General features: G+C 42.0%; 1 protein-coding gene across 1 annotated transcript; it reads right to left on the reverse strand.

Annotated features, from left to right (window-relative positions):
- Positions 1-2,245: 2,245 nt before the first annotated feature.
- Positions 2,246-15,425, reverse strand: MKRN1 (makorin ring finger protein 1). Its single transcript, XM_010854950.1, has 7 exons — positions 15,221-15,425; positions 8,679-8,905; positions 7,997-8,223; positions 5,867-6,081; positions 5,028-5,138; positions 4,331-4,469; positions 2,246-3,970 (listed from the first exon to the last, which is right to left on the reverse strand). The coding sequence occupies exons 1-7, from the start codon at positions 15,340-15,342 to the stop codon at positions 3,761-3,763; spliced, it is 1,251 nt and encodes a 416-aa protein (XP_010853252.1). The 5' UTR covers positions 15,343-15,425; the 3' UTR covers positions 2,246-3,760.
- Positions 15,426-16,310: the final 885 nt, after the last annotated feature.

The raw sequence follows: 16,310 nt of genomic DNA on the forward strand, positions 1-16,310 counted from the left end.
AGGAAAGAAACTTCCTACCAATGCAGGAGATGCAAGACAGGTGGGTTCCACCCCTGGGTCGGGAAGAACCCCTGGAGGAGGCAATGGCAACCCACTCCAGTGTTCTTGCCTGGAGAATCCCATAGACGGAGGAGCCCAGCAGGCTACAGTCCATGAGGTCATAGAGTCGGCCATGACTGAGCACAACCTTCTGTCATGAAGACCTGGTTAGTTCTGGTGAAGTAAGATCTTAGCAATGGATCTCTGCCTGTCATCTGATACAAGAATAACCACTGGGTTGCTAAATTTTAAAGATTCTTTTCCCATTTTGAGGTTAAATCCCTTTCCTACAGGAGCCTATACAACCCTCAGAAAAGGTGTTTGAGGATTACTTAAAAACTTAGCATCTAGCTACCCAATTTGCAACAATTTAACTAAAGGGCTTCTGACAAAGTACAGAACTTCCCTGGTGGTCCAGTGGTTACCACTCTGCATTCCATATTCCCACCGCAGCTGGGACGCGTCTTATCCCTGGTTGGAGAACTAAGATTCCGCGCGTGCTGCCTGGCATGGCCAAAAGAAAACACTCACTATAGTTGGTGAGGGAGAGATAGGGAAGCCTGGTATGCTGCAGTCCATGGGGTTGCAAAGGGTCAGATACAAGTTAGCGACTGAACAACAAAAGTCAGTACAAAATCTCATTATTCTAAAAGATACCATGTTTTCATTAGTAATATTTATCAAAGAGTAGGCAAAAAAACAGGTTTGTAACAATTTATTTCCTACTAATATCTATATCAATTTTAAAAGATCAAATTTATTATGTTTGACTGAACCACCACTTCCTTGGAATATTATCCATCACCTTAGAAAATCGGAGAATGAGGAAAACCATGGGCTGGGTCTTAAACGTTTCACCTGGAGGTGACATCGTGTCCCTTCCGCTTGCACTTCCCCAGCCCACGAAAGTTAGATGCTCTTTGCAACCGTAGCACGCACCCAGAAAGCAGACTCGATTCCAAGAGCACAACCGAGGCCGCCCACAATACCTTTGTCGATGGCATCCCTCTTCCCTCCCCCACACCTCCAGCCATGTTCCCCCAACCTTTTAACAAGCACACAGAAGTTCTCTCTCGGTGCAGGCAGGGACAGGGTAGCAACACGAATGAAGGGCTGGCTTATACACAAATTTCCACCATCTTTTCCACAAAGACACAAGGAAAAGCGGCTTCAGACATCAACCCACCTGAACTCCAGCTATCACCACCTCCTGGGTCATGCCCAAGCCATTCTCCCCAAATGGACCAACACGCCAACAAGGCAGCTACTGATAAGCCTCTTCCTACTTTTTGGCACCAGAAACCAGAGGTTTAAGTCTCTCTCTCCCCTCCCAGAAACCCCACCACTTCCACCTCACCTCCGAGCCCCTCTAGCATCCCTCTGGGAGTATGTGTGGTCCCCAGCAAGGCCTCATCAATATGAACTCTGAGTACTCTGGGAAGGGAACAGCTTCAGCTGAAGATCCACCAGAAGGGAGTTTACAGAAACAGACTCCTCAGTGGATCTCCAGCTATGATCAGGACTATAGTTAAGTTGCCATCACACAATTCCTAGACGGGGAAACATTTTCAAATCGCATGGATTATTAATATAGGCAATACAATTATTTACTCTTAATTATAGATATTGAACTATTTTACAAAATAAGCACTGTAAAAGGTTACTTAAGGTCTTCCATGGGAGTGGTGGAAGGGTTTTTATTAATAAAAAAATTCATATAGGGAATTCCCTGGCAGTCCCATGGTTAGGACTACACACTTTCACTGCTGAAGGTCCAGGTTCAATCCTTGGTTAGGGAACTAGGATCCCGAGAGTGGCAAGATACGGCAAAAAAAGAAAAAAGTATATAATAGAATTAGGAACAAAAACACCATTATGTGTGGATCCTAAGCAAGTTCAGCTACCAGAGGATGGCAGCAGAAACTGGCAGTGCCTCTGGCCAACAAAGGAGGCCTAAGCGTTAGCCTTGCAAATTCTAAAATACAAAACCCTCACACTCACATATCCCAAGTCCACCGTAAGGCTGCCCTCTATCTCTCCAACATTTCTCAGTAGGCTAGATGTTTTTTTAGGAGAGATGCCAACTTCTCTCACAGAAATCTGACTCGTGGATGAACTGATCCAAGAAGCGATGCAAGAAACAAGTAGCACACTTTGACAATCTGCACATTTCAGAACGGCCCATTACACAAAACAGGAAGCCAAATCATGGGTTTTAAAAATTGTTTTATTTGGGAAAAGTGCGTCTTACAAAAGGGCAGCTGCAAAATACAGAGACCTCTGCAACAATTACTGTTTTGTTTTTATCTTTTTTTCTTTAAATGAAAAGAACGAGTGATATCCGAGGCATCAGAGCAGTAGATGGACACATCCGGGGCACCTCCAAGTTATTTTCAGGAAAGAGCAACAAAACGCAAAGCTAAAATTTCCGATCGAGGAATTCTTCTAACAATTTAACATTAGCTTATCTTCTGGATTACCACCCTCTCTTTCCCCTTTTAGTGGAAAAGCCTGACTTACTATACTGTCAACCAATGACTCCATTACAGGACACGCCTTAGAACGTAGTTTTGAATCTCACTGTCTAGCTGCAAAGCTTGGGGATGGAATGAGGCAAATACCCACAAAAAAGGAACACAAAACCTGACAAAAAAAACGCCTCAAATGAGGACAAAAGTTTGTCAAAAAGTGCCTGGACTGAGAAGTCTAGGAGATCGTACATTAAACACAACTGTGGACCCAAGCCCTAGGTCGTGTTAACACATGGGATAACCAGGTAGTTTGCACTTCTGTGGCTAAGCCCATTTCTCTATTTATACAGAGCTAGCACTGCTCTATTAACAGCTACCAATAAACTGCTCTGTCCTTTAAGATCTATTTGCCACACGAGGCTGAAACACTAAACCGAGTTTTTTCGCTAAGCCTACAAACACTGCATCTGTGCAGGGATGGGAAGCTTGTCACGCACTCACACTCACATATCCCAAGTCCTTCAGCCTTGGGGAGTCAGCTTCCAACTCTGCATTATTTTCTTCCACTCCCATCTTACATGTGTTCTTTCACAGTTTTCCTATCACGCTAAAGACGGTAAAAATCTCAAATACATTCACACCTGGTTCTGGTTACCCAGTAGTAGTATTACTTGTGTGCAATGAAACAAAGAGACCAAAACCACAGGACGAGTGCACAGGGCAGGGGTGACAGGACAGAGACCAGACGGAAAAACACATGTGCAGATTTTACCAGAAACCAAGTACCCACCTCCCAAGTCTAGAGCAGGAGGCAGCTACTTGCTACAGTTCAGATCCTTCACCCATCACCCCGCTGCCTGGACCCCCCAAAGCAGGGGCCAGTGCTGATACTTCTGAACCCGGGGTCCTCCAAAATGAGTCCTGGAAATCCAGGCACGCTCCCCTCGAACTGTGTGGATCTGGTGGAAAAACGTGACGCGACAAACCTACACTAACTGTCTGACAGTTAAATTCATGTTACAAAAAAACTAACTTTCAGATTTATTTTTGTAACTTTTTCAAACAGAGAAAACAACATACTCCTTGGGGAAAGGTGAGGGGTTGAGAAGACAGGCCCTGGGTAAAAATGATTACGACAGCACCTGGAGTTGAGAGGCCTGCCTAGGAGAGCGGCCTGGGCACGACCGCCACCCCCGAGGCCCGCTGCTGCCTGAGGCTTGGCAGACCAGTTCACGCGCCCCGCCGAGCTGCTATAGATCCAAGTCATAAAAATCTTCCAGCTCGTCGTGAAACAAGTCCCACTCGTCTTCAGAGTCTGTCAGCTCGTCGTCCCCACCTGCAGCCAAGAGCATAAGCAACATCTCGCCCAGCTCAAAGGTGACAACCTCCTCTTCATCGTCAAAAGGGTTGCCGTTCTCTCGTTCCTCGATGAGCTCCCAGAAGTGGTTCCTTCGTTGGGCCTGTAAAAAACAAGGCCGTGATAGGGGTGGCACTGCCGGGCAGCGTCTTCTAGGCTGTGGTTTCTAAGGCAAAATGTCCAGCACACCAGAGGGCATGACGAACCAAGACTTCTGATTTAGGGTTTCGACTTTTACCAACGCCTCCCCGCTGGTTACTCGGCACACCGTTTAGTCTAGAGCCTTAAGCGTTCTAGCTTTTCCTCTCATAGCCCTCCCGGTTTGCTGAGGTTGGTCTCCTCCTTTAATCCTCTAGGCTCTCGCTCCTAGACCTGGGCCTTCACCGTCCCCTGCCCCTATCTGTGCGGGCCTCAGGCTCAGCGTGTGGTATTTCCCCTCCTTTGAAAGAACAGTGAGAGTTACCCGGCATCTGCTTGATGTTCCCACTTTCTGTCTCTGTGGCTCCTCTCTACGGCCATCAGGGTACGCATGCTTGTAAAAACAGTTCCCTCCAAATGGGCAGCTCCCACGGCCTTCATCAAAATACCTGCACGCCTTGTTGCTGGAAAGGAAAATAGCGTAACCCTTACTCACGGTGGATTTCAGGTCTGTATTCGACTATCATCCGGGGTTTCTTTAAAATGGGGAGAGAACAGAACCGGTACGTCTGTTAATAGCCCTCCCCGAGGTGTGTTCTTAAACGTGTGTGCTATCGCATGAAAACACTGACTAGAACCAGAAACTGTTCAAGTCGAGCCGTTTAACAGCCCTAGAATCGCAGATCCAGCAGAGAAAGAACCTTCGAGAAGGCCCACACACAAGAATACAGTAAGACAACCATGACACAGACTCGGGATGAGGCAGACCCCATTCCCGGGGCGTTAGCCACAGCAGCAGTGCAGGCGTCATTGTAACACAGCCCCTGGGCGTGCACCCCAGCGACTGTGTTACAGCAAGATACGCACCGGGTAAATGTCATCAGGGGTGACAAACCGTACTGGGAAGTAAAAGAAAGGGTAGGAAGGAGGTAGGAGTGTATAATGCAGCACTGTTTCTTTTCAAAGTGAGCCCAAGCGACACGTTGGGATCTGAGCTTGAGAAAAGGCTGCAGTGCTCATACCTCATTGCCTCCTTGTATTTCTGAATGAGTTTCTGCTTCTCTTCTTTCTCCTCCACCCAGTACTCACTTGGAATGACAAAGTTAGATGTGATCCGGCATTCTGGGCAGGACCTGGGAAACAATGAACAGGCTGCAATGCAAATTCCCCTTTACAGGCCCACTCTCCTTCAAGGACACACCCTGGTGTGTCACCTCCAGATTTAAAGACTTAACTGAAAGGCAAATGGGCACTTCCTGCAAGGGTCCCACACAACTGACCATTTCCTTTTTTTGTAAGTTCAACTCAATGGCTAGCCAGTTCGTTTAAAAAAATAACTTTAGGTTAAAAAAAACAACAACAAAAAGAAGACATTTCACACAGACTCCTTTTTCTTTCGTTTAAATAAATTTATTTCTTGTAACTTTGCTCTGTTTAGATTATGTAGTTTTTGTTCAGTTATGAGAACAATTTTTAAAGGATGGTGGAATATTGGCTAGCTTAATGGATGGAATAGGAAAGTGGAAAATGTAAAATGCCAGGAAACATACATTCAGAGCTAGATATGCTTCTTCTCTGAGCCTAAACTGGCTAATCCATTAAACACAATCTCCTCAGAAAAAAGCACGAAGATTCTACTAACTGATACATAGGGTTTTCCTTGTTCAAATAAAAGTAGATAATACCAACTAATCTAGAAGCTAGCTGAAATACAAAGAAGAACTCCCAATTAGAAGAATACCCCAGTTTCGAGATAAAATGCATGCATTTAAATGCGGTCCATCTGGCTGAAAGTTGGCACAAGATACTAAATTCTTCCCCAAAATAGAAAGCACAAACGAAGATTGGGGAGGAGTCTCACTTTATGATCTTGCTCTCAAATTGCTTAGCACTCCTCCACTTGCGAATACACTTGAGACAGTAGGTGTGGTTGCAGTTGGAGAGGATCCCGAAGCGGCGCTCGCTGGGGTTGGCTTTCTCGTAGACCACCTCCATGCAGATGCCACACACCATGTCCTTGCTGCGCTGCACCGCGAACGAGAGCTCCATGTCCTTCTCATGGGCCTCGATGCAGGACTAGAGAGTGGACAGAAAGGAGCAGTCAGGGCGTGGAATCATGAGAGACCGCTAAGAACTCCTGTTCAGAGAGCCAACTGAAAAGAGAACTGTTCCCAATGACATCAGAAACAGCTTTGTTTAACCAGGCGGTACAGGTGTGCGGATATCAAGGGACCTCACGATACTGTCAGGTCAAACTCTAAGGACTCAACTTCAGGAACTAAAGAATTACCTAGTTTTCTCTATCCTGCAACTCAACCCTGCAGTCACCCACATTACAGGCTGTTTTTCATATTGTTTGTTGATGTACTCATTTCTAGATGGAAAATGTAATTAGGATTAAGACTCTAATTTGCCACCTGTCAGAAAATAAGAATGAAGGAAACGAACATTTATTAGGTAACAATTATGTGCCAGGCATGTAAGCCTCACATCCAAAATAAAACAGTATTGAGATATATAATTTCATACCATATAATGCATTCACTCAAAGTGTACAATGAAATGGTTTTCAGTACATGCAGAGTTATACAAACATCACCTCAGTCTGTCTCCGGACATTTTCATTACCCCAGAGAAACTCCAAATCCACAGTAGTCACTTCCCCTTAACACCCTCAGTTCTAGGCAACAACAAATCTGTGGATATGTTTATTCAGGGCATTTCATAAAAAAATATCTGGTCATTTGTGACTGGTTTTGCTCACTTGACTACATTTTCAAGGTTATCTATGTTGTAGAATATATGACTTTCATTTCTTTTTATTGCTGGTTAACATTCCATCGTATGGAGAGACCAGTTAGTTTTTCCATTTATCAGATGACGGATACTTTGGTTGTTTCCACTTTGGAGCCATTATGAATAATGCTATGAACACTCAAGTACACGTTTCTGTGTGGACATCACATACTTTTTATTTTAAATGAGGTATAATTGACATAACATTAAACTACACATATTTTATTCTATAAAAAACATGCTAGTTATTATACCATGCTTCACCCCCACCCTCACAACCAAATTTATTTTTATTAAACAGACATGATTATGATTAGAAGCAAAATTTCCTCTAATCAGGTTTGCAATACAGTATACTCACAGATACAAATGGGCTTAAAACCATAGTCTGAAACAGTCATACACTGCTAATGAGAATGTAAAATGGTACAGTCACTGGGAAAAAGTTGCTCAAAATATTAAGCACAGAGTTACCATATGACCTAGCAACCTTAAGGTAATTAAAATGTATGTCCACAAAACTTTATACATGACTGTTCAGGGGATTATTCTTAATGGGCAAAAGGTGAAACAATCCAAAAGGAAAAACAAAATGTCACACAGCCATCCAGAGGATTATTATGTAGCCAAGAAAAGGATTAAGTACTGATACACACTAAAACATGAACAAATCCTGAAAACATTATGCTACTGTTTTAGCCAGTCACAAAAGGCCACATATGATTCCATTCATAGGAAATTCCCAAAACAAACAAAAAAATCCATGGAGACAGAAAGTAAATGAGTTGTTGCCAGGAGCTGGAGGAAGGGCAGAATGCAGACTAAAGGAGTTATGTCCTAAATTAGAGAATAGTGATCATGGTTGAACTACTATGCAACTGTATTAAAAACCAATGAAATATGCATTTTAGAAGAGTAGGCTGTGTGGAACTTGAATTTCAGAAAAGCTATTGTTTTAAAAAAAGAAGAAAAGAAAAGGGGGGAGGAAAAAAAAAAAAAAAAAAGCCCATAATCTGAGGTTCTAAAAGCCTAATTCCTGATAAAACAGTCAAGAATGCCAGGAAGGGAAACACTCCTACTTAAAGAAAACCATTTGATTCACCCACTGTCTCTTTGACATGAGCTGTCAATGCTGTGAAAGGGCAAAGACACTCTAACAGACGCCTGTTAGAGTGCATGCTTCCTTCCGACTTACTTTTATATGCTGTGACCTCTGGGCGGCATCCACAGGATGGAGGACCTGCAGCCCGCACATGTCACACGCGTCTCCGTGCAGGTACGCGCAGTTCTCCCCGTAGCGGCACTCCCCCACTGCAGCATAGGGGCAGAGCTGCTTCTTGGTCTCCACTGCACTTTGCTCCTTCTCCGCATCTTCCTTGGTCACTGAGCCCTGCAGGGGGGCTTCAGCAGAGGAAGGGGCAGCTGAAAAATGTTTAAGAGGGTGGTAAAGGTCCAAAACGGTTAAGGCAGATACATGAACTAGTCTCGCTAAAGAAGATAAAAAGAACTTAAGAGAAACTCCAAAATAGTCTATTGAAACTAATCCCCCACTCTTGAAAGACATGAATGTCTTTTGCTACTAATATTTCCAAGATTAGCCTTGTTTAAAAAAAAACTTTTTAAAAAAAGCTTTTGAATGTATTTCAACTGTACTGATTAAAGGAGATAAAGATCCATTTTCAAAACATTCTACATTCATTACTATTGAAAGTCAAGAAGTTTCTTTTGCTCCATCTGTTTTTTTTTTTCTTTTAAGGTGACCTAATTTAAGAATATTAAGACTAGGCTAAATATGAAAATTGGAAGCAGGAAAGTTGTCAAACTCAGCTAATTGATAAAACACTCTCCAGCCTTTTTTCTTCTTCAAAGATACTTACTCCGGCCACAGTAGGGCTGCCCCGGAACAAACTCGATGGCATTCACCCAGTCTTCTGAACCGGCTCCTACAGTTGCAAAGTTTGAATTTCTTGACTCAGCTTCGCCCATATTCATATCAACAGTCGGTCCAACTGATGAGAGACTTGAGGAAGCAGCAAGGGATGACTTTGCAGTTAGATCTGTAGCAGTTGCTTCTTCCTGTTTCAGTGGCTTGCTATGTTCATATCTTAAAAAGAAAAAATTTACAAAGTCAGCCATCACTGTATAACCAGAAGCCTCTAGATGGAATATACATTCCCAGTCTTGTCCTTGGGTTCTTGTGAATCATGTGGGAAATTGTTAAAAGGCAGATAGCTAATTTCTGAGTCTGGAGTAGAGCCCCTAATTTTGCATGTCTCTGACAAGTCCCCACAGGATACTAATGCCACTGGTCCAGGGACCAGTTTGAGCAGCAAGGCCATACAGATTCAGGGTTCTGCAGGTCAAACCGCCAATGTCACAACTATTTAAGTCCGTAACCGTAGTTCCAAAGCAGCCATGGCATTATCTAAACAGCTGTTCGTGACTGTGTTCCAATAAAACTTTACAAAAACAGCACCCAGTCACATGTACCCTACAAACCATAGTTCAGCCACCCCTGCTGTAGACCATCTATTACCCCTCAAATTCCACTCTTATTAGGAGTTTCAGGAGTTGATAATTTATCGTTACCATGGCAACTCTGCTAAAAAAAGACTATGCAGCCAAAACTGACTGATTAAGCAAAGCAAGACTGACACTCAAATCCAACAAGTAAAAATGTGGGCCATTTTACCAATACATAAATTAAAATGCTCCCAATACTAAAAGGGAGAAACAGTGTTTATAAAATATGCAATGTGTATTTCCTTTTCTCCTACATCCATCCACTCACCTACTTTTCTGAACTCTTACCCTGTGCATTTCCTGATTCCTTGTCATCTATAAAATTATTGAACCTCATCTCCAACCTTGCTGCCTGAAAGAATCCTCACAATTCTTAGATATTTTAGGCTGTGAAATTCACTCAGACACAAGAAATTAATGATGAACGTACTATTGGGTTGGCCAAGTTCATCTCAGTTTTTCCATAGCATCTTACAGAAAAAATGAACCAACTTTTTGGCTAACACAATCCATAAACTGTTATAATGTATAGTATGTATCTAGCAGTTCTTGAAATTAATTAACTCACTGGCAACACTAACCATGGGTCATCTGTGTTACAAGTGTCTGTGTTTACATCTAAAAGATAAAGCATTCTAACTAAAGACTGCTCTTTAACATGGCAAACATTTGCTGAGCTGGTTTTTATCATTATGTTATCTCAAACCCTCCTATTTCAACTCTTAAGCATTAGGTAACCTACTTTGAGTATCCTGGTATCAGCCACAAAAGCCCAGTGCATTTATTCAAGGCTGGAATTATGAAGCTAAAGATCATGAATGCTTTTTTGCTTGGACAGTCTCACTTCATCATCAAAAATATATTAGAGATGACGGACGTGTTAAGTAGTGTTCTAGCTCTAATGTGACTCCAAACCTGCCCTATAAAACAGAGCAGCCAGTAGCTGTATCTAATTATTTACACCTACATTCAAAACTCAGTTCCTTGGTCCTTGGACTAGCTACATTCTCAAGTGTTCAGTGGTCACACGTAGCTAGCAGTTTCTTTTCTGGGCAGCAGATAGAAAGCATTCATGCCATTATACAAAGTTCTACTGAACAGCATTGCTCTGAGGTTTTAGAGCTTTAGGGAACCTTAGAAATCTAGTCCCCAGTCCTCACATTTTAATTACTTTCACAGCCTTTAACTTAGAAAAGAACCCAGGTTTTGGAATTAAGATGCCAGCTTCACCAATGAAGATAGCCTTCAGGGCTTTGAGCAAGTTTTAAAGGATTAAGTAAAACTAAAATGTCAAGATGCGAAAGGGTCTAAGAACTAGTTTCAATGCCCATATTTTAGTTTCTGCTCTTTCTCCTTTGCCATACTCGTTTGAAGAATTTCAGAGTAAATTACTCAAACATCTACATAAAAAACAATTAGAATGCTCATCATCATGTATCAAATTGCAAATACGACAAAGTTGTTTTTTTTTAAATATTTATTTGGCTGAGCTGGGTCTTCACTGCAGCATGTGGGATAGACCCAGGTGCCCCTGCATTGGAGTGCGAGGTCTTTGACACTGGACCACTAGCAAGTCCCACTCCAAAGTTTTTTGAAAGGAGTGCATTTTGGTTTTAGGGTAAGTTTATCAAGGAATCAACAAGGTATAATATTTTTGATAGCATAGAATATTAGCAAGAAGGTTCACATTTGTAAACAGCCCAGAATAGATCTGTATTAAATATACTTCTGAAGTAAAAATTTGTAAGTAAGCACCATGAAAGATAGAGCACAAGAAAGAACTAATAAATTAAGAAAGAAAAAGCAAGACTCCTATTCTGAAAGGAATTTGCTAAAAGCTAATGGTTCAGGGAAGCAGAGAGCTCTTCAAAGAATGAAGAACTGGCCAACTACAGGCCTCAGGTCAAACCCAACTGGAGCTAGGAATGGTTTTGGTATTTTTAAATGTTGGAAAAAAGATCGTTTCATGACATGAAATTAAATTTCAGTGTCCCAAAATAAAAGTTTCATTGGAACCTAGCCACACTATTAGCTTATGTATTATCTAGGGTTGTTTTTGTGCTACAAGAGACCATATGGCCTCCCTAGCTAAAAATATTAATTCTCCGGCCCCATACTGAAAGTCTGCCAGCCCTAGCTAATCATATCTACTGGATTCACAGTCATGATAGTGGCTTTGTTAACGTTATTAAATTAATTCTTTAATGAATTATCACAGAATCGCTGATCCTTTTTAGCCGAAGTGTTGAATGGGGGATTAATGCTGAGACAACGCTGAAACCAATATTGTGTTTTCCTTTCATATCTTGCAAAGAGTACTCTGATACAGTTTCCAGCGAAGGAAGTTTAATTTTTCTTCTACACAAAAGAATAACACTTCTTCATCTTGTTGGCTTGCAATGCACACCACCCCACCCTTGTGAGGTTTGATATCTGCCTTTTAAGCTTTTAATGTATAGAATTCAGTGGGTCTACAGTGAAAACTCCTCCAAAGGGGAATTCCCTGGCAGTCCAATGGTTAGGACTCCACGCTTCCACTGCAGGGAGCAAGGGTTCAATCCTTGGTAGGGGAACTAAGATCTCGCACGCTGTCCAATCAAAACAAACAAAAAACTCTCTAAATGAAACAAGATCTACCATAACCATAGTTGTCAAAGGCAATCCTGTCCCTTTCCCAAGTGGGTGTTTAGAAACAATGACGTGGAGTTCTGTGGCACTTACTAAGGACGCTAAAGGAAATCAACCATGATTGGAAGGACTGATGCTGAAATCCAATATTTTGGCCACCTGATGTGAACAGCCAACTCATTGGAAAAGACCCTGATGCTGGGAAAGATGGAAGGCAAAAGGAGAAGGAGGTGGCAGAGGATGAGATGGTTAGATAGCATCACTAACTCTATGGACATGAAATTGAGCAAGCTCCAGAAGATGGCAAAGGACAGGGAGGCCTGGTGTGCTGCAGTTCATGGGGTCAGAGTCGGACATGACGGAGACTGAACAAGAAGGATGCTAGATTTTGGACAACAGTCCTGAGCAACAAAGAACTGGGGCCTCACTAAATAACAGGGCCCCGTCACACAAAATGAATACAGCAACACTTCTGAATTGCTGGAACTAGGGTATTATCTTTCATTTATAAACTACTGCCTTTATGAGGAGTTAAATTATTTGAAATCCCTGGACATCGGTCAGGTTGTATAACAAGGTCCCTACATAAGAGATATTTCCTCCACCTCCAATGTCAAGTTTCTACCTTGCATGTACTGGAGTATTTATTTCATCTATTAAAATGTTATGTTTCTCAAAAAAAAAACCAAAACCCTACATAGTAAGAGTGAAAAGTAGGCTTAATCCCCCAAGTCAATTTTTAACAAGGAAACAGTCCTGGAACAAGCCCATAAGACTCCTTCCTTAGCTATTCTATAATCAAGCTCTTAATAATCACCTGTATCAGCCAAACAGTTGTCACCAAACTTTCCTCTCAGGCACACTATTAGGATATAGGTTTCTCTAATTCCTTTCACTTTATCCTAAGAGCTCTAAAGCCAGCTCAAATCAGGATCATTCTCCCTAAAAGGGAGCTGCATACCCTTACTAAAAAGAAAACTAAAATTGTCTCCCACGAGGAAGCCCACTCTAAATACAGAGTTATGCGGAAGATGAGTTTCTATACTGTTGTCCCAAGGAGAACACAGAATGCTGTTGGGGCTGGCAGAGGTCCCTGAAAAATAAGCTGATTTAACACAAGAGATTTAGCTCGGATTTCTTCAGTTTAACCTTATTTCCCAAACATTTCAGCTGTACGGTCCAATCAGAGGGGTACCTCTTCTGAAATAAGAGGTTCATCTGTTACCAGCCATACTCATCCACAGTCTATATTCTATCTCTCTGCTCAGCACCTCAGAGTCCATCTCCACTCTCATCCATGTTCAACTCCTCTCTCTCTATAGTTGATAAGGTCTCTGAACTGACTGCCTAGTCAAGGAACACAACTGCCCTGCAATTAAGTTGGACCATCCTACTACAAAGGAGCAATCGCTCATTTCCGGTAGGACAGATTTGTAACTTTTGCCCTCTTTAATATTGTGACTACAAAAGACATATCTGGGTTCTTTAGTTTTAGTTTTTTTTCTTTTGGGGGAGTGTCATTTTTTTCCTTTCCAGCAAAACTGCAAAAATTTAGCAGAGGGCAAAATGACAGACCACATGGAAAGAAACTTTTCCTTTTTCTCTCCTCTTAACTAGATTTCCTAGTAAAAAAGATGTGAGGTAACCTAAGATCAATATATCCTGCTCATCAATAATTTCTTAGTCTTTTGAACTCTAAGCATTTGAACCCCAATAGCTGACACAATTCTTTTCTGCTAAAACTGGATATGACATTGTCAAAATATCTTTTCTAGTGATGGTCCTCCCTTCAACAGGTATGGCCCAATTTCCTTCCCCTTGTCCAGTGACTTGCTTGTAATAAACAGAATATAGTGGAAGTGACAGCCTGCGACTTCTGAGACTAGGCCATAAAAAGGCATTGTTGCTTCAGCCCTGATGTCTCTCTTGAATCACTTACTCTGGACACAAGTTAATGTGAGAACACTAAAGCAACCCAAGGGAAATGTCTACCAGGACAGGAACTAAGATATATGAGTGAGCCATCTTCAAAGTGGTCCAGCCCCCACTCAAGACTTGCAGAGGATGGCAGATGCTGGCAGCCCGGCTGAAATCTTGGCTGCAATTTCTTGAGAGCCTGAGCTAGGACCACTCACCAAGCTAAGCCACTCCCAGATTCCAGACCCCAGCAACCATGAGATAATAAATATTTACTGTTTCCAAGCTGCTAAATTTCAGGGTAATTTCTTTAACATCAATAGAAAACTAATACTACTAGGTATTTTGTAAACTAGCTCTACCCAATGGCTAGCAGAACCCACTGCTGCTGAATTACAATTTGATAAGACTATGGTGCCAATTCAATGAAGGATAGAGTACTTAGCAGCTGACCTCTCTTGGTTCTCCACCATTCTAGGAAGCCAGACACTGCTAAAGCATTTTCCATAATGTCAGCTTATAATTTAGTCTTGCAAGCTCAGGTGGTTTAGGGAAGTTTAGTTGGAATGACAAGCCCTCTTAAGTAGTAACCTAATACACTGTCCCAAATGCCTATGATCCCATTTTCTCTCCATAATTCTATCTAAAAGAGAACTGAAACCAGTCCCAACTGGTCAAACATGTACCTTATTCTTGGTCTTGAAGAGGAAATACCATTAACAAGCATGCCTTCACCACACTTTATTCCTAGGTTTGCCCAACATGCTCCTCAGGCACTACTTAAACTAAATATTACAAACACATTGTGTAAATGTAATAATACATTCTTTCCAAGTGAGAGATCTATCTATTGGAGAGATGAGAGAGAGATCTATCTATCAGAATGTGCTAACATTCCTAAGTGAAGTGAAGTCGCTCAGTCATGTCCGACTCTTTGTGACCCTGTGGACTGCAGCCCACCAGGCTCCTCCGTCCATGGGATTCTCCAGGCAAGAATACTAGAGTGGGTTGCCATTTCCTTCTCCAGGGGATCTTCCTGACCCAGGGATCAAACCCAGGTCTCCCGCATTGCAGGCAGACACTTTAACCTCTGAGCCACCAGGAGGAGAACTTTTTGAAGTACTATTCAGGGAATTCCCTGACAGTCCTGTGGTTAGGACTTAGCGCTTTCACCGCCATGGCCCACATTCAATCCCTGGTCAGAGAACTATAAGATCCTACAAGCCACACAGCAGTACTACTTTAAATCGATTATTTACAAAGCTGTTGGAATTTCATGTTTTACTCTCAGTTTTTTCTCCCAACCTCTCCATCCACCCCAAACAAAACTAAATTGGAAACAAACTCTTACCTGCAGCGGTCTCCATAAATACAGTACCCTCGCTGAAAATACTTGCACACTACACCATATGGACTGTCAGAGAGGTCGTGTGAGTAGCGACAGTTATCTCCTTCCTTACAAACCCCATGCATGAAATACCTGTGAGACAAAGAACCACAAGTTGGATTACAAGCCAGTACTCAATTCATGACTGATACATTCTCTTTTGTTTTTTTTTTTTCCTCTCTCTTTTGTTTTATTATTATTATTATTATGTATTTTGGTTGCACTGGGTCTTTGGTGCAGTGTGCGGACTTAGATCTGGCATGAGATCTTAGTTCACCAACCAGGGATTGAACCCAGGCCCCCTGCATTGGAAGCATGGAGTCTTATCCACTGATAAGTCCCCATGGCCAATATATTCTACCACTAACACACGAGTACTAACTCTATACTAGCAATATATTCTTTTATATTCTTTGTACACAAACATGAGAAGCAAACACAAAGAAAGTTGAACTAGACCATATGATCAGAAAATTATCTATAATGGTACCACAGGAAGGCTGCCTGTAGACAGAGGCACCAATTTAAACTTTGAAGTCATCCTTAATCCTGTCTCTACAGGTTGTCTGACGACTGCTCTCAATTTACAGTTCTACAGATAGCTTGTTTTCCACTAACTTTAGCCGTAATTTTTATCTGCAGCTTTATCTGTAAAAAGGAAAAAGAAACAATGTAAACTGGAACAGATCAGACTACTGTATATTTCAGTTCTCTGAGAAACCATTTTAATTCTTTAAAAGCCACACGTGAGAACATAAGTAACATTTGTTCTCTCCTTCATTTAGCACTCTTGTTCCTCTGTCTTACAGGGGAACATGTGTAGCTAACTAGAAATTTCCAAAAACTGAGTTTGACTCAGTTTCTAAGAAGACTTGGGAATTTGCTTTGTTGTTGTTCTGTCACTAAGTCGTGTCCAACTCTTTGCGACCCCATGGACTGCAGCACACCAGGCTCCCCTGTCTTCCACTATCTCCCGCAGTTTGCTCAAATTCACATCCATTGAGTCGGTGATGCCATCTAAACATCTCATCCCCTTCTTTTGCCTTCCATCTTT

The sequence above is a fragment of the Bison bison genome, unplaced genomic scaffold (genome assembly GCF_000754665.1).
Source record: "Bison bison bison isolate TAMUID 2011002044 unplaced genomic scaffold, Bison_UMD1.0 scf7180017864352, whole genome shotgun sequence".
Classification (NCBI taxonomy): Eukaryota; Metazoa; Chordata; class Mammalia; order Artiodactyla; family Bovidae; genus Bison; species Bison bison.